The sequence below is a fragment of the Neoarius graeffei genome, chromosome 6 (assembly GCF_027579695.1).
Source record: "Neoarius graeffei isolate fNeoGra1 chromosome 6, fNeoGra1.pri, whole genome shotgun sequence".
In the NCBI taxonomy this organism is placed as follows: domain Eukaryota; kingdom Metazoa; phylum Chordata; class Actinopteri; order Siluriformes; family Ariidae; genus Neoarius; species Neoarius graeffei.
In genome coordinates this window covers 24,850,500-24,876,493 of record NC_083574.1, presented here as the reverse complement: position 1 = coordinate 24,876,493, position 25,994 = coordinate 24,850,500, and the positions used below count along the sequence as shown (strand labels likewise).

The 25,994-nt window shown below is 42.9% G+C and overlaps 1 protein-coding gene across 2 annotated transcripts in view; it reads left to right on the top strand.

Annotated features, from left to right (window-relative positions):
• The window catches only part of LOC132887821 (F-BAR and double SH3 domains protein 2), a 384,178-nt gene that overhangs the window by 108,328 nt on the left and 249,856 nt on the right, over nt 1-25,994 (top strand). For both annotated transcript variants that reach the window (XM_060923484.1, XM_060923483.1), the window contains exon 3: nt 8,101-8,146. In XM_060923484.1, coding sequence (XP_060779467.1) covers nt 8,101-8,146 — 46 coding nt within the window. The remainder of the gene's footprint in view (nt 1-8,100; nt 8,147-25,994) is intronic.

The following is a 25,994-nucleotide window of genomic DNA, read 5'->3' as shown; positions in this document are numbered from 1 at the left end:
AACGCAGGAGAGCCAGCTCCTCAGGCCAGGACTCGGCTGTCTACATTCATCTTAACAACAAAGGACACTCATTTCAGGATTGTAACGTACGCATTTTAGCCAGAGAGGATCGTTGGTATGAGCGAGGAGTTAAAGAAGCCATTTTTGTCAACCTGGAATGGCCATCACTGAACAGAGGTGGGGGTCTAAGACATCATTTGTCAAATATCTACAAGGCGGTCTTGGACACTCTTCCCAGACGGCTGGGTGTACGCCAGGACCCAGCTGTTTTCGGTGACTCATACGAGGACAGAGAGAGTCAGATTGCCATTGATCACCCTAACGGGCAATCCTTTGATCACCCTAATGACTCGCCGTTCACACCCAGCCTCCAGTGACCCACACCAACATGATGCCTCAATAACACCTTAGATGAGCTGGTCATCAGAATTCTGATTCTGATCCAGGAGAAGATAAATATCTGATACTCCCTATTAGTCAGACAGAACTGAGGAAGCCTTTTGGACGAGAGGTGAAACGTTTTCAAGAATTTTCAAGCAAGTCCAGTTGCCCATTTCTACCACCCACAGTTTACTATGACCTGGATGATTGAGAATCTTCACAGACATGTTTCCACAGATTGATAGAAATGCACACTTTTCCTGTTGTAGAACTTTGGGTGTTGGAGGAATCTGAAAATTGCTAGCACTCTGTGTGTCAGGCTGTTAAGTGAGATAAATCTGAGCTTTCATACAGAAACAAAGAAGCATGGTTCTAAAAGGGTTAATTATGTTTTAGAGGGTTATGTAATCCCAAAATTCTCAGCCATTCTCTGAAGCAGAGAGAGAGAGAGAGAGAGAGAGAGAGAGAAGTTTTGGAGTTGAGCTCCCTAGATTGAGATAAGGAGTGCTGCAGTGGTGATAACATGGCTTTTCAGGACATGAAATAGAAGAGGGACAGAGATTTGGACAAGGGATAAACACATTAGACCCATTGCTAAATGTGTGTGCACGCGCGCGATATGCCATGAACATACATATCCTCTTGCAGCCCCATCAAACAATGTAAACCTAAAGCCATGTTTTGGATTCAGTCCAGTGCTCATTCAGTTGATAAAGGGGTTCACTGGGGTTTCAACCAGGAGTCACTATGGAAATTTCTGTCTTGTATAAGAGCCAATTTAACCAACTCTACACACAAATGTACAATATTGTTTTGAGCACATGCACACACACACTGCCCCCTGATAGGGAGGTACCAGGCTTTACTACATGCTAGTGGGATTTTACTTAACTGAAAAACTTGCTCAATACATGATCCTGATTTTTAATGCTTAGATGGTAAAACACTTCTCTGAAATTTTTTACTTGCAGAAGGGCAGCAATTTAGCAGGGGAATGCTAACATAAAATTAAATAGATAGCCGACAGCTTTCCTCGGTAGCTTGCTGACCACTTACCTATCTTCTAGATTTCTCTATGGCCCACTTGCATCTGGTATTAACATGCACCTTGTATGATCAGATCACAAATGGTCAGTGCACAGACCACATTCAGTCGTGGTTACGGACACCTATAGGCCACATTAGGCCATCCTTAAAAAAAATCCATTTCCTGTCCACCGGGTGGGCAAAAAAAATTTCAGTCGGGAGGGAGGGATTTATTTTTTTTTAATTATTTTTTTATTATATATGGATGGATAAGAAATCGCAATGCTGTATTTGCTTTTTCTTTCAGTACTTTTTTTTTTAATTACAAAAGCAGACACATCTAATAAAATATGACAGTTAAATCAACTGAAACTTGTACAAAAACTTTAAGTTAACATTTTAAATGCTGACTGCAACATTTGCAAAACTTTTACAAAGGTACTTAAAATGTCCGACACACGGACTTTTTGTAGTTCTAAATAGACCGTTAGGCCTAGTTCGGATGAAATTACACTATTAAAATGATCACTGAATGATTTGTTTTTCTGAATCTTTACTATTTTGTTGTTTGCTAGAATACCATTTTGCGATTTCACACTTCAGCAAATGTTTGAAAACTCCGGATCTCCTTCCTTCATGGTGGCTGCCATTTTTTTGTGCCGCACGGCGCATGCGCAGAGCTGATTCGACAGGGCTTTCCACAAGCGCCGGCTGCCGGCCACACAATTAAGTCCAGCCGGCTACTTTAATGACTATTTTTGTAGCCCACAGGCTCTAAATATTAATTTTCGATTTTAATAAAATTAAATGTTTATCTAACGGACTGACAATAATGTCAAACTGAACCATTGATCAAGGGAGAGTAACTCATCTGCGGCCCCGACATGCGGTGTGCGCGCACTTAGCTGCGTGAATGTGTCATGCACCGAAAATAAGAAATTTACAAGCCAGGAACACCTCATGATGCAATACGCAAGAAAAGAAAGAAGATTTACTGCCATTTTATTTTGTATTTGAGTAAAGTGAATAAATAAATGGCCTGTGGAAAATACATTTAACCCTGGGAACTGCGTGCACAGGAGTTTATTTTGTGTTTACCCCCTCGGCTACTTATTTATCATGGCTGGCTAGTATGAGCCTTAGTGGAAAGCCCTGGGAATGCGGAAATGTCAAGTTCGATTTTAGATTTACGAACCCGAAAAAAATGTCGAAAAACCGGCGTTAAAAAAAAAATTTCACCCGCACAAACAGCACTCACCCGGCCAGTGGACCAGAAACAGAACATTTTTTAATAATGGCCTTACTGCTTCATCAATGGCGTTGCCAGGTTTGTGGTTATCATGTGGAATCAAGGTACTTTTGCAAAGCCAAGCTACTGACTGCCCCATCATGCCATCCCTGATGCACACATTATTAAAAAAAATCTCTGTAGGCTATTAAAATGCTACTTACTATTCTCAACATGAAGACAAACCAAGACAACACAGTGTCGGCACGAAATATCCCACTCTTCTCCTGCACAGGATGGTTAAAATATTTGACAGAATCTGTAGCCGCTTGTACAGGGTTGCAGGCAAGTTGGAGCCTATCCCAGCTGACTATATGGGCAAGAGGGACTATATGGTACACCCTGGACAAGTCACCAGGTCATTGTAGGGCTAACACATGGAGACAAGCAACCATTCACACTCACATTCACACCTACGGTCAATTTAGAGCCACCAATTAGCCTAACCTGCATGTCTTTGGACTGGGGGGGGGACCGGAGCACTCGGAGGAAACCCACACAGACACAGGGAGAACATGCAAGCTCCACACAGAAAGGCCCTCGTTGGCCACTGGGTTCAAACCCAGGACCTTCTTGCTGTGAGGTGACAGTGCTAACCACTACACCACTGTGTCATTCTGTGAGTTGTTTGTGACGAGTCTTTTTTTTCCGCAAGTGTTGGCATTAATTACTAATCTTTTTTTCTACAAATAATTTTCCAGTATCCTCTTCATTTTTATTGTACTGTCGCTTTCCTTTTTGTACTTTCCACTTTCGCTTTCCTTTTTCCATTTTTTCTCTCTCTTTTCTCGGAAGAACGCCGAGACCGGAAGCTTTCTTTTTTTCTCCTCTTGTGTAAAGACCACAAGCCATCCACATCAGATCTGCTTTAATATCAACAGATCTTCGATTATGGTACGTGAATCCTTTCATCATGGCACACCTTCAGCCTGTTCAGTGTGCTGAGTGCAGGATGTTTAGTAGTTCTTCCTCCGTTGCTAGCGATAGCTTTATTTGTGATAAGTGCAGATCAGTTAGCTCTCTGACAGAGAAGATTATAGTGCTAGAAGCACGTGTCCAGGCTTTAGAGAAGGCCAGTGAGCATGAGAACAGTGTAGTTTCTGTAGGGGAAAGTCTGGATGCCCTAGGTGGAGTTAGTAATCCCCCAACTCTGGCATTAGAGCCTTACAGCGGGGCGAATGGGTGATGACTCGGTGGCATAAGACCACCGAGTCATATATTTTCTATGCTATGGAAAGTCCGCACTATAATGACAGGCGTACTAACACCTTCTGCGTGCTTCGGCAGCGCATTGATACAGAGCTCAGATATCAATGTGCTGCCGAAGCGCGCAGAAGGTGTTAGTACACCTGTCATTATAGTGTGGACTTTCCATAGCATAGAAAATCGCTATGTTTCAATTTGTGTAACTGAACTTGTTTCATATCACTGGTCATATAAACCTGTGTAAACAGGAAAAACGCAGAAGAGTTTGGTCGCATCTAACTACAGCCCCAAAAAATACCATTGGCCATGCTGAGCCTAGCTACATTGCTAACAGGAGTGACAGCGCGTCTGACTGCGTCTGACTGACTGGGAGGTCGCGCAAAGCTCGGAGAGGTACGGAGCAGCCCGTCTCAATTCAGATAAGAGCATATTTCATTATGGAAGTACGGTGGACTGTTCCTTTAAGGTCAGACAATGTAGGTGACCCTGTATTTAACCATATAACTGTATCAGATCAGCAATTAGAATGTTTACTCCCCTAAGAGAAACTGAATTACTTTCATTAATCTCGGCATCAAAAGCCTCAACTTGTGTCCTAGATCCCTTACCTACACGTCTATTCAGACAGATAACACCTGAAGTAATTTAACCGCTTCTAAAAATAATAAATTCTTCTCTTACGATTGGCTATGTACCCAAATCCTTTATACTAGCAGTTATCAAACCCCTGATTAAAAAACCTGACCTTGATTCCTGTCAGCTGTCCCAATTATCGGCCAATATCAAACCTCCCCTTTATCTCCAAGATCCTTGAAAAAGCTGTGCACAGCAGTTATGCTCATATTTACATAGGCATAACATCCATGAAATGTATCAGTCAGGATTTAGACCTCATCACAGCACAGAGACAGCTTTGGTTAAAGTAGTAAACGACCTACTGTTGGCGTCTGATCAGGGCTGTGTCTCGCTGCTTGTGTTGCTTGACCTTAGTGCAGCATTTGATACCATTTGATCATTCCATTCTTCTGGATAGACTAGAAAATGTTGTGGGAGTTAAGGGAACGGCCATCTCCTGGCTCAGGTCTTATTTAACTGATCGCCATCAATATGTTGATGTAAATGGTGATATTTCTAGACATACTGAGGTAAAGTTTGGTGTTCCACAAGGTTCTGTCTTGGGTCCACTGCTTTTTTTCTTTATATATGTTACCTCTGGGTGATATTATTCGTAAACATTGTATTAGTTTCCACTGTTATGCTGATGACACACAGTTGTATGTTTCTGCAAAACCTGATGAGAGACACCAGCTTAATAGAATTGAGGAATGTGTAAAGGACATTAGACACTGGATGCTTATTAATGTCCTTCTGCTTAACTCTGACAAGACTGAAGTACTAAGACCACATGCAGCTAGAAGTAAGTTTTCTGATTACACAGTAACTCTGGATGGCCTTTTTGTTTCTTCACGTGCAGCAGTAAAAGACCTCGGAGTGATTATTGACCCCAGTCTTTCATTCAAAACTCACACTGATAACATCACCCGGATAGCTTTCTTTCATCTCAGAAATATTGCTAAGAAGAGAAATTTAATGTTACTACATGACGTGGAAAAACTAGTTCATGCTTTCTTTACCTCCAGGTTGGATTATTGTAATGCCTTACTGTCTGGATGTTCCAATAAGTGCATAAACAAGCTCCAGTTATTTCAAAATGCAGCAGCAAGAATCCTTACTAGAACTAGAAAATATGACCACATCACCCCTGTCTTATCCACATTGCATTGGCTCCCAATCAAATTTCGTATTGATTATAAAGTACTACTATTGACCTTTAAAGCACTGAATGGTCTCGCACCACAGTACCTGAGTGAACTTCTGGTCCTCTATGACCCGCCACACCTACTTAGCCCTTTTGATCTATCTGCTGGTACCTCAGATAGTGAAGGCTACATCAGGGGGCAGAGCCTTTTCTTACAAAGCCCCACAGTTATGGAACAGCCTTCCAAGTAGTGTTTGGGAATCACATACTGTCTCAGTGTTTAAGTCTAGGCTGAAAACATATCTGTTTAGTCAAGCCTTTTGTTAATGGTGTTTATGAGGTGAAAGTGTAGATCTGGAGGGTCCTCAGACATAGTGTTTTGGTAAACTGGGATGTATGGATGCGGTCAGTCCCCCACTCGCTTGCTCACTCGAGTTTGTTGACGGTGTAGTAGCTGGCTGCTTTATGTCCCGGGGCTCCTTCATGCCTGTGTTACCTTCTGGCTCTCCCCTTTTAGTTATGCTGTCATAGTTAGTTTCCAGAGTCCCTGCTTGTACTCAGTGCAATATGTATACTGTTCCTACTTATTCAGATGATACTGGGCATACCTAACAACCTGTGGTGGTGTTTTTTTTTTTCTCCCCCCCAAATCTGTCCTTCTGAGTTGCATGTCGGTCCTGAGATGCTGACCTCTTCTGCTCCTCGGACCTGCCTGATCCATCCTGGTGCCCTGTGTCTGGTTGGAGTCTCATCACATCACTCCTGTGGGGGGGCGGCCCCATGTGGACAGTTGGGGGTCGCGCCTGGAGGACGCTCTGGACTCTTGCAGTGGTGCTTTTGTGGCTGGGGACTGCAGTTGACTTGCTGACTTTGGGGCTGCAGTTGACTTGCTGACTTTGGGACTGCGGTTGTCGTGAACGGTTTTGCTCTCGGGTTTCGGTCGGTGGGGGGTTTATAGCATCAACAAAGCTGACTTTATGTTAGTACTGTTAGTGCTATAGTCATGTTGTCTGTTGTTGTCCAAATGAGGATGGGTTCCCTTTTGAGTCTGGTTCCTCTCGAGGTTTCTTCCTCATGTCGTCTGAGGGAGTTTTTCCTTGCCACTGTCGCCACAGCCTTGCTCATTGGGGCTAGATTAGGGATAAAATTAGCTCATATTTTAAGTCATTCAAATTCTGTAAAGCTGTTTTGCGACAATGTTTATTGTTAAAAGCGCTATACAAATAAACTTGACTTGACTTGTGTCGCTCTTGACAGAAACCTGTTACTTAATTTAAATGATAGTTTATAAAGCAATTATTATTATTACTACTATAATTAAAAAGTATAGGGGGTGACTGATGATTGGAAGGGGAAATACATTCCCCTCTTAAGATTGTCTCCCCCAAACTCGAGATGCATGTTTTTTTGCCCTAATAAGAGATTTGTGTAAGTGAAATGTCTATAAAATTTGCAAGCCTATCAGTTTGTCCCTTTTTTCTTTATTTTTTTTGGCAAATCTCCATATGTTTTGGATGTCCAAAAATTCTTCAAAACAAACGGGGAGTCCAGACACTTTCTCATCTGCTCTTAATTACTACATTTACTTTGTTTATCTATTTACTAACTTATTTACTTACATATTACTACCTCCCGCCTTCTGGCTAATCAGCAAACTAGCCGAGCACCAAATACTTATAAAACGCTCATCTGAGTGTTTCCTGCTTTGCTCATCAGGCTGGAGTGTAAAGGCCTCTGCATGCTCTTGCGACAAGGCTTTCGCAGATAGCTTTTCGCAGACAGTTGTAATTTATTGTTGAGCGGGGAGTAATAGGCGTGCATGATGTTATTCACCGGCACAACGCAAGGGGGCGCGAAGTCGCTAGGAGTAGTTGGTGGGTGTGGTTAGTGGAGTGTTTATCCTCCGGTTACTTATAATGACTAGAACTTTTTTTTTTTATAATGACTAGAACTGGAGTTGTATAGATGTACGTACTTCCTCAATCAACTGCTGTTCATGCTGCTCCATCTTCGCTCGTGTTTTTAAAAATGCCGGTCGTGAAAACAAAACAAACCGGGAAAGTAGGGAAGCGGAAGTGCGTGTACAGCGGATGTAGAGTGGACCAATCAGAGCCCTCTTGTCTGCGACGCTGTCTGCGAGGCTTCTGCGGTGGTCACAATTTTTGGGAGGTGCGCGCAGAGCGTCTGCGAAGGTGGGGGGGCTACGCAGACACTATCTGCGACACCGTCTGCGAGGACTGGGTTGTCAGCATAAATTGGCCTTTAGATTGCTGTCGCCTGACAGCATGAGACAGAGTGAAAGAGACAAATGGCTCTGGGTGTTTAGAAGGCAGGGATTAAGTGGAGTCACATTCTGTGGGAGGGAACATCATGTTGATCCACAGGGATATTGCCTGTATTATTCTTAATTTAATAGGCATTATTTTGTTTTCTCTAACAGGACATACAGTCAGAAGAAGGCCACACTAGAGAGAGAGTATGCGCAGGTAAGATGACACAATGTGTGTTAACTTTTTTTTTTTTTGGACCATCGCTTTATTTCGCTGGTGAAATGTGAGTGTTTTGTGTAAATGTTTGAGGTAAAAGTGGTGACTATGAGACTGTTTTTTATGTAAATGTATGAGGTGAAAATGGCGAATGTGAGACTGTTTTATGTAAATGTCTGAGGAAAAGTGGTGAATGTTTCATGTAAATGTCTGAGGTAAAGTGGCGAATGCGAGACAGTTGTACGTGAAAGTATGAGTAAAGTGGCAAATATGAGTGTTTTATGCAAATATGTGCAGTAGAAGTGGGGAATATGAGTGTTGTATGTAAATGTATGAGGTAAAGTGCTAAATGTGAGGTTAATGTGAGATTTTATATAAATGTAAGAATATTTTATGTAAATATAAGGAATAAAGTGGTGACTGTTAGAGTAGTGCATGCAAATTTATGAGCTAATGAGGTGAATTTGAATATTAAATGGTAAATGTGAGAGTATTTTCTGTAAATGTGAGAATGAAAGCAGTGAATGTGTATGTATGACTGCTTTTTCCTGTATTTCTGTGTGTCTATGAGTAACTTATAGCTATTTCCAAAATGGACATTGGAGATCAGCGGTATTATATTGATTTGACCCCGCCATGGCTATTTCACCTGCACAGTACACTCTCCAGGAGACTATGCTGATTTTCTGTAATAGCTTTCTTTACAAGAATCATGTTTAAACGTTGTCAGCTGCAAGCATTTATTCACTTCTGACTTAATTGCAGAGATCTTTTTGAAACACATTGTTCCAACATTACAGTAAAAAGACCCTACAAATGGCTTTTAATGACAGACAACTAACTAGAATCTATTTGCCATGTTAAGAAAGATTCATCAACAATAGATCAATATCTAATTTACCAAACCACTAGATCAGTGTTTGGTGTTTTGTGGTTTCACAGTCCTACCTGAAATCTGTGCAATCGCACAGATGCCTGTTCAATTTAATCATCATCTGCTTGCCTTTTTTTTTTAATGCAGATATCCTATGGGTGTTGAATCATAACATAGTCATCAAGTTGTACCAAGCAATAGCATATGAGCTGATTACTGGTTTATTAGCATTAACTGCCAATAACTGCCACTGTAGAAGCCCATGGATGTCTTTATTACTGCCATAATAGGTATTTATGACTTACAATGTGTGCCAAAGGCTCCTTTAAATGATGTCCTGGAATACCAGGGAAAATGGAGCAGATGTTAAGATGACTTTGAAGCTGCTTCCTGTTCCAGAGGTTGAACTCCTGATTTGAAAAGGTCACAGATTAGCATGCATTTAATTTTAAAGTGGATTAGATTAAATTGATGGAGTAAATAAGAAAATTGCTTTGTCCACTTTGAAATGCAAAATCAGAGGTCCAGAAGCTATAACATGTCAAAATATATGCAAACAAATGATATATCACTGTGATTAATAAGTATGTTCCCTGAATCCTTGCCGGATGCATTGTATAGAGATCTTGCAGTCACGTGACCGGAAAGTACACAACCGCCATCTTGTCAGTCAAAAACACCGCTGAATACTGCTGCACTCGTGTACAGAATGGATCAATTTCAACCGACGGACTACACGGCTCATTTTTCTAATGAACAGATAACTAGATATATGTCTAAAATAAACGATCTACAGATTTGTGACCCTTATGGCTTTCCGGATGGAGTTTTCACAACCGGATTTTGAACTGCCAGCGGAATACCCGGACGTGTATAATTACCTCATTAACTTTCCCTCGCTGTTCAGTGGTGAAGCACTGCATGCTTATAAATCTCTGGACAGTTATCTCTACAGAAATTCAGGATTTGTCAGCGACTCAGATGTGGCATCTTGTAACAAGAATCCTCATTGGATGGGTAAGTCACTTAAGTATTGAGTATAGCACTGACCAGCCGATTATAGAATAAGGTAATTCCAAATCGTCCGTCTTGTTTACATGGATCTGGCGTTGGAGAGGTAGAGGCTTGGCAGTGGAGATTTGAGTAGCTGTTTTCTGAGCTTAGTCAACAGGCCGGCTCTGCCTGCAGCCTCGTTTTTGCTCCCGGCGCCGCCTCCTTTGCTTTGCTTCCGATAACAATCCACGGAGACCCCGCTGGTCTCGCTATCTCGTCCGGAATGTTTTTTTTTTTTTCTCGTCCGGAATGTTGTGCATGCGATGGAAATCGCTACAAACCGTCATTTTCTGCTGGAAACCAATGTCCAGTAAGTCCATACGGTTGTAGTGGATATTGAAGTCCGGTACAGACGAACAACACGCAAAAATACACACAAAAAACATAAAAAACGTGCACAGGTAGGGAGAGCTTGTAGCCGCAGCCGTTGTAGTAGAATTGTATATAGTAGGGTTTTCCAGAAGAAAAGGTAGAAGTAAAAGCAGAAGTAGAACCAGAAGTAGAAGTAAAAGGCGGAATATGGCGTTTGACCGACACGATGGCGTCTGTCTCAATCTGGATCGGCTGTGACGTCACATGCAAGTGCTCCATATCCTGGATTTGGTTCAGGATGTGGAACTGCTTTGACTTGTAATCATTTTCCTTTTGTCATGCTGCTCATGTGAGTGTCTGTCAGACAACTGTTAGAATTGGCTAACAGTGTCATTCCTTCAAGAAGTGATTGCTCAGAGTCCATAAGGTTTGTTCCTACATGCAGTGAATAATTAAGGAATAAAACATATGCTGTTATTGGGAAATGCATGCTGGGAATTATTTTTTCTGTAGTAGCAGGTCCCAAAGAGTTTTATTCTTATACCACAGCAGTTTGTCAGTAATTACAACTTTTTTTAATATTAATGATTGACATGTTACAATTATTCATGGTTACAGTTTGTGTAATTATGTTAGGGAATATCCATGAGAAGTTTTTTCCAATTATTATTTGTGTTACAGTAGCCGAAAAGTCATTCCTTCACCAGCCTTCTCTTTTCTCTCTTGGTGAACAAGACAAAAAAAACCCATAAACAAACAAACAAACAAAAAAAAACCAGTTTGTCATGTTACCAAGTAACCGAATGTCAGTAAACCCTGAGAATCAGCAAACTACAAACATGGACCCTCCGAACTACAATTCCCAGAACACACAGCGCCTTCTGTCTCCCACCTACTGAATCACAGCTGGCTTCCATTTCCTCAATCACCTGTCCCTCCATATAAGCCCCCTTCACAAATACACCTTTGCGAAGTATCGTTCTGATCTGAGTTCATACCAAGCCTTGTATCTTTTCTGACTGCCTACTACATTTCTGACCCTTGCTACTTTCTTCTCATTTCTCGTTCTTTGTCTTTCCCTCATTACGTTGTTCGCCGATCGCCCGACCCTCTCTAGTTTTCCGACTTCGATTCTCGTCTTTCGATTTGGCTTTGTTTACCTTCAGCAATCTGTCTTCCTCCGCACATACATCTGTAAGTGCCTGCATCCTCACAGGATACTTCGCCTTCATGGATGTAGTGGAGGATTCCAAACAGACTGCTTTGAATGCACTGGGGCGTTTGCTAGGAGAACATCAGCAGATGCTCACTGATCTCAACACCCAGATAACACAGCTCGCAACTGTGATCTCCTAGCGTGCCCCAAGTCTCCTCCTAGTCCGGCGTTGCAACTCCCCACTCCAGAGAAGTTCGCTGGAGATGTCATTGCATGTAAAGGTTTCTTATTGCAGTGTTCTATGTATTTCGCCACCATGCCAAACCTGTCAGATGAGCATATAATCGCTAAATTTCTGTCTTTTCTCACTGGCAAAGCACTCTTCTGGGCTACTGCCACCTGGAACAGAGGTGGGGAGCAAACTAAGTCTTTCAAATGGTTCCTCTCTTTCTTCAAGAGAGTATTTGAGCACGAACCCGAGGGGATAGAGGTTGGAGAGAGCCTACTCGCCAGTTCTCAAGGTGTTGCTGAATAGGTGAATGCTTCAGTTCTCATAGTGTTGCTGGACTTCAGGATGCTAGCAGCCGCCAGTGGATGGAACGACCCAGCCCTGAAAGCAGTCTTTCACCAAGGTCTCCATCCTGAGATCATCAGTGAACTGGCCTGTGGAGATGAAAACCTCTCTCTCGACTCCCTCATAGATTTAGCCATCCATCTCGACCAATTATTAAAACACCGACCCTCCATTCATGATTGTGCCAGGACTGCTCCGCCATCGGAGGACAGCACACCCATGGAGGTCTCCCGCACTAGGTTAACCCGTGCTAAGCGCGCCAGACGACGCAGGGAGAGGTTGCGTTTCTACTGCGGGAGCTCTGAACATAACATCCAGAACTGTCCGATCCGACCAGCCCGTGAGAACCCAGCCAAGAAACCCATACAATCTACAAGTCCGGTGAGAAAGCTGTCCTCGAAGTCCTTCCAGTTACCAGTGTTACTAAAGGTGGCATCCTCGATTCATGTCCTGTCTGCTTTCATTGATTCAGGGGCAGAGGGGAACTTTATCAAGAAAACCATCACACAGAAGCTCAACCTGCCTATCACCACTTGTACAGGAAAGGACGGAGCAAGCTATACTTCCTGAGGAGGCTGCGGGTCTTTAACATCTGCAGGAAACTCCTGTGGATGTTCTATCAGTCCGTGGTCACCAGTGTCCTGTTTTACACTGTGGTGAGCTGGGGGGGGCAGCACATCCAAGAAGGACACATCCAGGCTGGACAAACTGATCGAGCGGGCCGGCTCTGTGGTCGGCATGAAGCTGGACTCTCTGGTGACGGTGGCAGAGAAGAGGTCTATGGACATTGAACATCATGGATGATGCCACTCACCCTCTGCACACCGTCATCAGCAACCAGAGGAGCCTGTTCAGTGACAGAATGCTCTTTCCCAAGTGCAGGACTAACAGACTTAAAAACTCCTTTGTCCCTCACACCATCAGACTGTACAACTCCTCTCTGAGGGAGAGGAGGGGTAACAGGAGGACAGAGGATGGGAAGGAGCAGCAGTAGCCTAGCCTGACAAAAAGCAATACTGGACAATGTGCGATATAATGTGCAATACCTCTCCTGCTGGACTTTTTTTCCATATCTTATTCTTTTTTATATTTGTATATTTAATTTAATTTATCTAGAAGTTTTCTCTATTTTCTATTCTCCTGTAATGATGCTGCTGGAATTTTAATTTCCCTGAGGGAACCCTCCCAAAGGGATCAGTAAAGTTCTATCTAATCTAACCTAATCTAATCTTACCCCACTGCACAACACACTCAGCATTCAGACCATCGATGGAGGACCCATAGGTGACGGGCTGGTCACCTCACGCACTCAACCTGTACAGATCCAAGTAGGAGCATTTCATAAGGAGCTCATCTCTCTCTACACATGATGACAACCATTAACCATGATATTATTCTCGGATATCCCTGGCTACAACTTCACGATCCTCTCATTTCTTGGCAAAACAAGGAAATTCTCCAGTGGTCACCCACGTGTTTCCAGAGCTGTCTTTTTCATCCTCAGGTCCTGGTATCCTCTACCACCTGTAGAAAGTCCTCAACCTGACTCCATTAACATTCCTGACTGCTACTGGGACCTCTATGAAGCCTTCAGTAAGGGGAAGGCCTGCGGGCTACCACCACATAGACCTTACGACTGCCCCATTGACAGGTATGTCTCTGCCCCGAGGTCACATTTATCCCCTGTCTCAAAAGGAATACACTGCCATGGAGGAGTACATCCAGGAGGCCCTCAAGCAGGGATATATTTGCCTGTCCAAATCTTCCGCATCGGCTGGTTTCTTTCTCGTGGAGAAATGAGAGGGCGGACTGAGGCCCTGCATAGATTACAGAGGGTTGAACCAGGTCACTGTCAAGTATCCTTATCCTCTTCTCCTAGTTCCTGCAGCTTTGGAACAACTTTGGTCCGTGAGAATCTTCTCCAAACTTGACCTACGCAGTGCATACAATCTGATCTGGATCAAGAGAGGCGATGAGTGGAAAACCACTTTCAGCACTACTGCTGGACACTTCGAATACTGGGTCATGCCCAGGGCCATAGCCACCATTTTAAAATCACCGAGGTCCGTGATGTGTGCAAAGCGCGCGCCGAAAAATTTTCGACATATTTAAATGAGAGGGGTGAATTACACGTCACACGAGATCTATTCCTGAAATTACTTTTAATGGTGTTTGAACTGAACATCATCAGTTTTGAAAAAAAAACATGTATGTGGCAAGAGTAAGAATAATTTAAGCTTGTTTAATGGTTTGATCTGGCCCAAGCAATGAGGACAAAACTGCGCTGCTTCGAAAATGTAAATTTAACAGCTTCATGAAAGTGCGCTGATGGTTACCATGAAAAAACCGTGTCTACTGCACTGCGTTCACTCCCCCGAGTCGCGCACTCATTCGGTTTTGTGTTCTTGGTCTCAGAGCTGCACGCACGAAACAGACACCGAAGACAGAATCAACGTTTAACATAATTAACAATGCACTTTTTACGGAGACATTTTAATGTTATTCTTTACTTTTTTTTATATCCAGTTGAATATTTAGCATACAAATGTATTTTCAGCTCTTAAAAATGACCGAGGTCTGGACCTTGGTGGCCTCATAGCTGGCTACGGCCATGGTCATGCCTTATTCCAATGTTTCAGCATGTTCCAATGTTTCATCAATGACGTGCTACAGGACATGCTGGGCAAGTATGTCATTACATACATTGATGACATCCTGATATACTCCTTAGATGTCCATTGTCACCAGAAACATGTCAGAGTAGTCCTCAGGCGACTACTGGATAACAACCTCTACATGAAAGCTGAAGTGTGAGTTCTACCAAAGCAGGATCTCCTTCCTGGGCTATATCATCAGCTCTGAAAGAGTAAGCATGGACTCATCCAAGGTCTCAGCTGTGACATCCTGGCCAGCACCCAGATCTATCAAAGATCTTTAACGTTTCTTAAGCTTTGCAAATTTTTACCACTGGTTCATCAGAAATATCAGCACTCTGGCAGTCCCTCTAACCACTCTGCTGAAGAAAGGTCCCAAGGGCTTATGTTGGAACCCAGCGGCAGAGGAAGCCTTCAACCAGCTAAAGCAAGCCTTCACTTCAGCCCCAATACTCCAGCATTCAGACCCTGCAAGACTATTCATTGTGGAGGTTGATGCTTCTGACACTGGAATAGGGGCCATCTTCAGAAGAAACCTTTATTTGTCATATGCACACTTCAAGCACAGTGAAATTCATCCTCTGCATTTAACCCATCTGAAGCAGTGAACACACGCACACAGAACAGTGGGTAGCCACACTAGAGCGCCCGGGGAGCAGTCAGGGGTTAGGTACCTTGCTCAAGGGCACTTCAACCCAAGGCTGCCCCACGTTAACCTAACTGCATGTCTTTGGACTGTGGGGGAAACCGGAGCACCCGGAGGAAACCCACGCAGACACGAGGAGAACATGCAAACTCCACACAGAAAGGCTAGATTCGAACCCAGAACCTTCTTGCTGTGAGGCGACCATGCTAACCACTACATCACCGTGCCGCCCTTGTCCCAATGTTTTGGGGAGAAACAGAAGCTACACCCAGTAGCCTTCTTTTCTAAGAAACTAACTTCAGCAGAGAGGAATTATGACATAGGAAATAGAGAACTGCTTGCTATAAAACTAGCTCTTGAAGAATGGTGGCATTGGTTAGAGGGAGCCACTCACCCCTTCGTAATCCTTACCGATCATAAAAACCTAGAATACCTCAGAAAGGCCAAAAGATTAAATCCACGTCAGGCCAGGTGGGCACTGTTCTTCGCACACTTTGACTTCACCATTTCTTTCCGTCCAGGTTCCAAAAGTATCAAGGCAGATGATTTATCCAGGGCATTCGGGCTGTCCCACCACGAAACAGGCTCGCATCCCATCATCCCGCCACAGTGTTTTGTGCAATCCATCACCTGGGAACTGGATAAGGAAATAAATGAATCACAGCCTCAAACTCTGCCGGTTCACCTCGCACCTGGCCTTCTCTATGTGCTGAAGCATCTTCATAGTAAACTCATCACCTGGGCGCATGCATCTCCTGCCACGGGACATCTGACCAGCCAGTGTACGCACCAGATGTTAAGAAACGGGTACTGGTGGGAGAACATGCTGTCGGAGATCAACCAGTTTATCGCTTCCTGCTCTGAATGTGTCCAAGCAAAGGTTCCAAGAGCCACCCCCCCTTGCTGGCAAACTATGCCCACTACCTATTCCCCAAAGGCCGTGGTCACACCTGGCAATCGACTTTATCACAGATCTCCCTCCCTCTCAAGACAACACCATGATAATGGTCACCATAGACGGATTTTCAAAAGCCTTGAAACTCGTTCCATTGCCAGGTATCCCCACAGCCTCTCAAACTGTGGAGCTCTTGTTCCAGCGGGTCTTACGGTACTATGGCATCCCTGAAGACATAGTTAGCAACTGGGGACCCCAATTCATTTCAAGGTTTTGGACAAGTTTCATGGAGAGGTTGGGTGTATCCGTGAGCCTCACGTACAGCTACCACCCTCATTCCAATGGTCAAGTAGAGAGAGTGAACCAGAAAATTGGCTGCTTTCTTAGGATTTATTGCATGCGCAATCAGGGGGACTGGGCACGCTTCCTGCCCTGGGCCGAGTATGCACAAAACTCACTGAAACACTATGCCACCCAATTGACACCGTTTCAGTGCATACTCAACTACCAACTGCCCTTGTTCCCCTGGGACGATGTGCCCAGCCAGGTACAAGTCGTCGATGACTGGTTCAAGTGCAGTCAGACCATCTGGGAGGAAGTTCACCAACGACTAGAATCAGTCTGTGCTAAATACAAGGTATATGCAGATAAGCATAGAGGAGAGACTCCTGACTTCCTCCCTGGCGACAGAGTTTGGGTGGCCACTAAGAATCTAAGGGAGGCCAACACCTGTCGAAAGCTCCAGCCTCAATACATCGGGCCATTTAAAGTCTTGCGTCCCATTAACGAAGTATCATATAGTCTCAAACTCCCTCCTCACAGCCGAGTATCACCCACATTCCACGTCTCACACCTTAAACCTGCCATCCTGGGACCCCTTGCCAGCAACCCACCGACCCAAGAACACCCTTCACTCAACCTTGAGGGTGAACCCATCTATCAGGTTAACAAGATCCTTGATTCAAGACGAAGAGAAGGCCAAGTTGAGTACCTGGTAGGCTGGGAAGGATATGGTCCAGAAGAACAGAGCTGGGTCAAGTCCAAAGACATCCTGGACCCCCTTCTGAAGCAAGAGTTCCATGCCCAGCATCCTAGTAAACCAGCACCCAGAGGTAGGGGTTGTCCCAGAAAGATTGTAGCTCCTGGAGGTAGCTCCTCGGGGGGGGCCCTCTGTCAGTAAACCCACTGAGAATCCGCAAACTACAAACATGGACCCTCCGAACTACAATTCCCAGAACACACAGTGCCTTCTGTCTCCCGCCTACTGAATCACAGCTGGCTTCCATTTCCTCAGTCACCTGTCCCTCCATATAAGCCCCCTTCACAAACGCACCTTTGTGAAGTATCGTTCTGCTCTCAGTTCATACCAAGCCTTGTATCTTTTCTGACTGCCTACTACATTTCTGACCCTTGCTACTTTCTTCTCATTTTTCGCTCTTTGTCTTGCCCTCATTACGTTGTTCGCCGATCGCCCGACCCTCACTAGTTTTCCAACTCTGATTCTCGTCCTTCAATTTGGCTTTGTTTACCTTCAGCAATCTGTCTTCCTCTGCACATACATCTATAAGTGCCTGCATCCTCACACCGAAAAGCACAGTCCTGATGACTTTCCTATGGAGGAAAACCTCCGGACAGTGTTGACACATGACTTCCATAAGTGTTAAATGAATACAGGTGAATGCTTCACCATATCAATGATTGTTTTTCTTTTTGTTAAATGATGCCATGTTTTTGTTAAATGATGCCATGTGTATTATTATTATTATTATTATTATTATTATTATTATGTTCCTGTGAATTCATGCCTGAAGTTAGAAACTAAGTGCATTTATATAAACCTACTGTCAGAGCTGCTGTTATAGAAAATGATTCCACCCCTTCAGGTTAGAGAATTCAACAACTCTGTCATATAATGTACCATTGTAGTTTCTGAAAATGTCAGACAATTCTAATCTGTGACTCTTTGGCAGTTCCTGACGAGTGTTTTTGGAAACAGCTATCAGTGGGACTCCACACAAAATTGGCATGGGCTTTTTTAATCACTGTGTATGATATTAATATGACCTGCACTTCATGAAAGTCCAAAGTGTAATATAGCAGTTGTTATGGTGCCTTTTGTATGGGGCCGATTATATCTGGGGAGCACAGTAATGTTGTCTTTCTGGGCACCTTTATCCTAAATGGCATGTATGGGTACTGACAATATTTTTAAGTGTGCCAGAAAATGATATTGTATCTGTTGAACATTGTGATATATCATTGAATCCTAGGATGTACTTTATGCAGAGCAATTCAGATCGACTCAAATAAATGCTGCTCTGGAGATATTTCTGCGGATTACTAACCCATCAGATTACATGCATGGGTCTCCTCTTCAATGTATTTGAATGCCTGACTGTGTGTGTGTGTGTGTGTGTGTGTGTGTGTGTGTTCATTCCCAATAATCGGCCAGTCCTGGCTCTGGTTCAGATCTCTAATCAGCACCTGGCACTACCATAGTAGAGCAGTACTACCATACATCCGTTCTCTCTCTCTCTCTCTCTCACTCACTCACTCATTCACTTTCTCTCTCACACACACACACACACACACACACACACACACACACACGCGCGCACACACAAAAGCACAGAGTCATAAACGTAACTGCCATGAGGACTCACAAATCAGAACACACACACAAATGTCAGATGGAGGGCCAGCTGAAGCCATGTGCAGATGACAGTTTGGTGGATTTGAGGTGTAATTAAACGCAGCCTGTTTATAACTATTCTCATTGAAGAGTATTGTTAGTGGCTGCAGCTGCTCAAAATAAGAGTGGTTATTATTTATTCAGGAAAGAGGTAATAAACTTCCTTTCAGTGCTGTGGAGAGCTCGGCCTTTGACCCTGAACTCAGGATTTCATGAATGCAGAATATAAACAAATGTTTTTCTCTCTTTGCATTTGTTTTTGTTTTCACTCAATATTGCTTTCAGTTCAATTCCATTATGAAAGAATGCAGCTCTCAGGAACAGTGTTCTTGATTTTACCCAAGTCTTGAAAATGAGAAGGAATTGAAAGATCCATAAGTCATTGCAGTGTTTAACTTTTACAGTTTACAGCTTTCCTATGTTCACCAAGCAGTTCATTGAGGTCTGTGTCTAAGTAAGTTAACATTTGATGAGAAATGGGTAATGCACCCTTTAAATATTTGTACATTTGGTACAAACTATATATACATGAGCTTGTTTTTATTTTTGTCAGGAGAAGGCTGGAGTTAGCATTCTAACTTCGCATAATCAGTTAACATTATCTACAAGTCAGGAAACTAAAGAAAAATTTATCTTTTTACTAACATGAGACGTAAGTAATTTAAAGATATTCAGTATTTCTCATTTAGTATGAATAATGTGCCTTTTTTTGCTACTTTGTTGCTAGTACACTCTCTAACTAGCTATGTGTGTTTGATAGCTACCAAGTGTTAGCCAAGTTAACATCAGTTAGTTTTATCAGTAAGCCAGTATATTTCAAGGGGGGAAAAATTATATATATTTTAAAAAAATAATAATTTTGTTTTTACTTAGACGAGACCTGAGTAATTAAGTTGTTCAGTATTTTCTCATTTGGTATGAATAATGTGGAATTTATTATTATTATTATTATTATTATTGCAACTTTGTTACTAATACACTGACTAGCTGTGTGTTTGATAGCTACCTACTCTATTAGCTAAGTTAGCATTATCAGTAAATTTAGGGTTGTATTATTAGCACTGAGGTAACTTTGCTGTATGACACTGTTCTTCCAAATACTTTTGCCTTATCCATTCTTCACATTCTTGATATTGACAAATAGGCCTGTCGTGATATTCGATATACCGACTTATCGTACGGTAAATGAACTCTAATTTTTTTTTACCGCGATTTTGGCATTTACGCGCTGTACATCTGCATAGGGAAGTCGCCAGAGTGTTAGTTTGACCCATTGACTGAATAAAACACCGCTCTGTTTTCTGTTGTCTCGTGCGGCTCTCCGTCAGAGGCGGGGCCTCCCAGCATGTAACAGTTATCCAGCCAGGGTATCCACTGAATGGGGAAAAGACACCACCATGTTGCTCCGTTATACAGACCATAGGCGTAGAATTGGGTATGGACGTGTCCCTACCAATATCAAATGACGGCTCATATGTCCCTACCAATATTTCTGATTGAAGAAAAAAAAATCACGCTCCATGCGCGGTACACAAATGGTTACTGTAGGTTTCCACTGCATGAAACACCATGCAAAATTTGCTCATGAATATTCACTCTGGGTGCGTGGTCGCGAAAACAGCTTGCACGTTCAGCTACCGTGTCAGTTAGCAAGTGCGGTTGCAGTGCAGTGACCGGCTGCTAGCTAGCAAACTGTCCTTGAGGAATGTAATGTAATGTTAGATTAGCTTGTAAAATGAATCCGTGAACAACAGTTCGTATTCAGTGTGTAAAAACGACAACATATGAATATGACTGTTTTCTAAGTTTGTGTGGCATGTAAATAACAATCCGACTTGATACTGACAACTGGTGTTCATTAAGGTCACAAAGGCATTATTAAGTCATATCAAATTGTGCTAATGTTGGCTAATATTGCACCTAGTCTTGCTTGTGAAGTGCCTGCAAACTTTAGCAGCCCGCTAACCCTTAGTTTGAAGTGCTTCGGTTAAGACCTGCAGAGCCCTGACCAAGTTCGTGTAACATGACGCATGTAAACAACAACCCGATGGTGATGTGGACATTGTTCATGGCCCAGACACCTTTTAATCAAATAAAACATTTTCACGTAATAAGCATAACAGCCTCTGCCTTCTTGATCAGAAATTTTTGGTTATTTCCGCCTCTCTTTTGAAAACGTCACATACCGAGTACATACATATGCTGAATTGATTGGTTTTCGAAGGGGTTCATTTGAAAGCAGTAGGCTAAAAACTTTTCTCTGTAGAACCCTGTCACTCCCTCCTCTCCCTCCCCTCTCCACTCTGGGCTCAAGAAGACAACAAAAGGGCAATAATATAACAACAACCAATCAGAATTCAGATACATTCTGTTGCCAAGTGAAATTGTAATCTTTCAATGTGTCAAAGTTCTAGAGCCCTTGTCCTGTTTTACCGTTAGATCAATCACATATCAGCTTAAACTAGCATTCTAAAACTAGTTAAAGATCCCACAAAATTACTCCCCCTGCCAGCCTAATGGAACGCAGTGTTTAAGGCTCCATATGTGTTTTACTTCCATTTATGAGGGAAAGGAACATACTCCCTCCCGACACTCAATGCGTTATTTGCTTGTAAAACACATTTGCAAACTGGTAGAATGAGTTAATCATCACATGCAAGATTTGCAATTAATCAAATAAATTGCATATTATTATTATTATCATTATTATTCATGAATTACTACAGTTCTGAACTTCAAATTTTAAAAGTCTGGACTTTGGAGAGATGATGGATACTCTTTTGGTGGAACACAATGGAGCAAAATATTGTGACCCTCTAATGTTGACCTGAAGTTGGTGCCACTGTGGGTTGGCATTGGGTTTATGTTAATAACCAATGTTAATACCAAACCTACACCCTTGCCTACATGTTACTTCATTCTAATTGTTACTTTTATCCAAATGACAGCTGGCAATACGTTGTTACTTTGCACTTTTTGCTTATCTGGGTACTAATCTTTGAGAAATTGGATTGGCAGAATGTTGCTTGTGAAGAAAAGAATTTTCTTTTCAACAGGGTATTTTTATTACCCTGTGCCAAGTTAATATTTGGTTAAGTACAATTTTCATGAACCATAGATTGTATTTTATTTATTGTTTTTGTTGTGAGTGGTTTTGTTTGATTTATTTCTTTAGTTATTTATTTATATTTATATATATTTTTTTATGTTCCACTGTTGAATTGAATACGTTGACTTAATTAAAGTTTACTGTTCTTTGAAAGGGTGTATTTGCATGATCATTATTATTTTACTAGTGGCATAAAATTGTCTTGAAAAGACGTCAACAATATCATTTATTGCAATAATTTCTGAGACAATATATCGTCCAACAAAATTTGTCATCGTGACAGGCCTATTGACAAAGAGCCAAGCATTAGTCACATGCTTCATTTTTACTTTGCAACTGTTGGATTTATGTTCCCATTTTCATTTTGGTTTGATTGGTGACGCCTCTTTTTTGATTTTGATGCGCTACCAGTGGAGGTTTGCGCCACGTGACCCTAATGAGATTGTTTTCAGGTGAAATCATTCAATAAAACTGGTGAGCCCAAAGTGCGGGTGCTTCACTCAAAATGGAAAACGTGTCTTGTGTGTTGTCACATTAGAACGCTGTGCAAGACAGCAACTCTGTTAACAGCAACATAGATGTGTATCAGATTAAGGTATTAACCTTTCATTCACTGTCCATAACACATTACGTGACTAGTGCATCTGTTTTGACTAGGGATGCAAATTATCAATTAATTCATTAATCGTTAGTTGATTGACCTTATCGATCGATTAACGATTAACTGATAAGCGGCTTTTTTCCTGAGAACATACATTTCTCACGGTGTCTTTAATGTAAAGCAAAATATGGCTTATATACTGAATAAAAAAATGCACGTTATATTCCCCAATTAATGTTTTATTGTACCAGTTAGGATACGGTACAGATAATGGCATTTAACCAAAATAAATTCTGCACAGAAAATTGAAATACATAAAAAAAAATAATTGTGCACTGGTTCACCTGTTGCATGTGAAACATTAAGCAACATAAAATAAATTTTAAATCTATACAATATGGGCTTAGCCTACACAATATTAAGCCTACATATAATTATCTGGTAAAGTACTTCTGTGAAAAACTTGAAACATTAGCAGCAGCACTTATAATCCCCCTTGTTCTGAGAAAGGTAACAGTAAGATTACTAGCCCTGGAAACTTACAATAATATGTAGTACTGAACACAACTTAAATCATCCCTGAGGAAGGTGACAGTAAAATTAGAGGGCCTATATTAAACAATTAAATGAAGATATAGGCTACCTCTCCTGAAACAAAAACATTCCTGTCTCAATGTGTTTTCAATAGACTCCTGACCTAGACCCCTGTATTTTTGTTCAGGAAAATAAGCATATTAACATGGTCTGGAGTAAGTCGTGTGTGCAGCCTGTTTACAGTGAGGCCAGCTGCTGAGAATACACGTTCAGATGAGACAGACGTGCCCGGTATGCACAGATATTGTCGTGCCACATTTGCCAGCCTCGGGAATTGCCCTTCTTTGACTTTTTCCACCATTCTGTGGGACTGGAATCAAGGAGTGGTGAGGGATCCTTGAGAAACATGTCCACTTCTTTTTCTATGTCATTGTTGCAGCTAGTGGTATAGTTTTCACCCAGTAGAAGAGTCATAGCAGAAGTGTGCCTCTGAAGTGCAGCTCCCTGGACTTGCACATCATCTCCAGTGGTGGCTTCATCATCTCTTGATGTGCAGCTCACATGTTCTGCCATAGCCAATTCAAGCAGCTTGGAATGAGCTGAGATCCTGCTTGCTGGCACCATAAATCCCAGGTGCTTATGCCGTGGGTCCAGCATCGCAATATCATTGGCGTTGTTGATGTGAGGTCTTCAGACTCAACCTGTTAAAAATGAAATAAATGAGAAAGCTAGCATCAGAGTTTTATTTAATAAGGTTTGACATGACAAGGGTACTGTAACAACTGCATAAAAACGCAGTTTATACTGTGACAATGTGCCAGTGATAAGTATTAAGTTATGCACCCCACAATCTGTTAATATAAATCAAATCAAATCAAGTTTATTTGTATAGCGCTTTTAACAATAAACATTGTCGCAAAGCAGCTTTACAGAATTTGAACGACTTAAAACATGAGCTAATTTTATCCCTAATCTATCCCCAATGAGCAAGCCTGTGGCGACGGTGGCAAGGAAAAACTCCCTCAGACGACATGAGGAAGAAACCTCGAGAGGAACCAGACTCAAAAGGGAACCCATCCTCATTTGGGCAACAACAGACAGCCTGACTATAATATTAACAGTTTTAACAGGTATAACCCTCAACTGTCCTCATGGGGCCGTCCTTCACAGGAGCGGTGCGATAAAACTCCGACCAGACACAGGGCACCAGGATGGATCAAGCAGGTCCGAGGGGCAGAAGAGGCCAGCATCTCAATCCCAGGATCAACATGTAACCCAGAGGGACAGATTGGGGGGGGGAAGAGAGAGAGAAAGAAAACACGTTGTTAGGTATGCCCTAAAAATGGCAAGTATTAAATCTGTGTGGTAGGCTCGCAGAGACGAGAGTCTTTACATCAGGCATAACACACAACAATGGCATGTTAATATGGTAAAAAATATCATGACGTGCTCTGGCTGGATGCTTGATTGGGTGATGGGAGCACACTCCTCAGCAATGATGAGATGCAGATGGGACCCTTAGGGCTGGCCAAGACAATTCAGTTACATTTCACCGGGTCTGGGACATGCGACAGAATGTCTGAAGTCCGATTCCCTGCAGGCTACGATAGCCAGTCGAGGTCTCCACCCTCTCCACCAAAAGATTTCCTGTTGACTCCATGTAACTCAGAGGGACAGATTTGGGGTGGGGGGGAGGGAAAGAAAACACAGGTTGTTGGGTATGCCCAATGTCACCTGAATAAGTAGGAGCAGTATACTTATGGCCCTTTTCCACTACCCTTTTTCAGCTCACTTCAGCTCGCTTCAGCTCACTTCAGCCCGACACGGCTCGCATTTCGACTACCTCAAAACAGCACGACTCAGCTCGCTTCAGCCCTGCTTAGCACCAAAAACTCGCACGGTTTTGGAGTAGGGCTGAAGCGAGCCAAACCGAGCTGAGTGAGGCTGGGGGCGTGAGCAGACACTCCCCTGTGCACTGATTGGTGAGGAGGAGTGTCCTCACATGCCCACACACGCCCCGCGAGCATGCTGGGATCTGTAAACACCGTAAACCCGGAAGAAGGAGAATTACGAGAATTTCTGAAGCCTTATGCGGCTCGCCTCATCTATACGCTCTTGACAGTATCTGTTGGCGTTGTCGGTGACAACAAGCCACAGCACCAAGACCAGCAACACTAACGACTCCATGTCCTCCATGTTTATTGTTTACTATCCGGGTCGTGAGACTACCGCTTAAAAGATCACTGATGTCACTGTTTGCGCCGCTTAACGACATCACGTGACGTCCACCCACTTTCGCTAACTCCACCCAATGTGTCCACCCACTTCCAGCCAGCACGGTTCAGCGCGGTTGTAGTCGAAATGCAACTCCAACAGCCCCACTCAGTTCGACTCAGCACGGCTCAGCCCGACTCAGCCGCGTTTGTAGTGGAAAAGCGGCAATATTGCACCGAGTACAAGCAGGGACTCCGGCAACTAACTATGACAGCATAACTAAAAGGAGAGAGCCAGAAGGTAACACAGGCATGAGGGAGCCCCGGGACATAAAGCAGCCAGCCACTACACCGTCAACAAACTCGAGTGAGCAAGTGAGTGGGGACTGACAGCATCCATACATCCCACTTTACCAAAACACTCTATGTCTGAGGACCCTCCAGATCTACTCCTTTACCTCATAAACACCATTTAACAACAGGCTTGACTAAACAGATATGTTTTCAGCCTAGACTTAAATGCTGAGACTGTGTC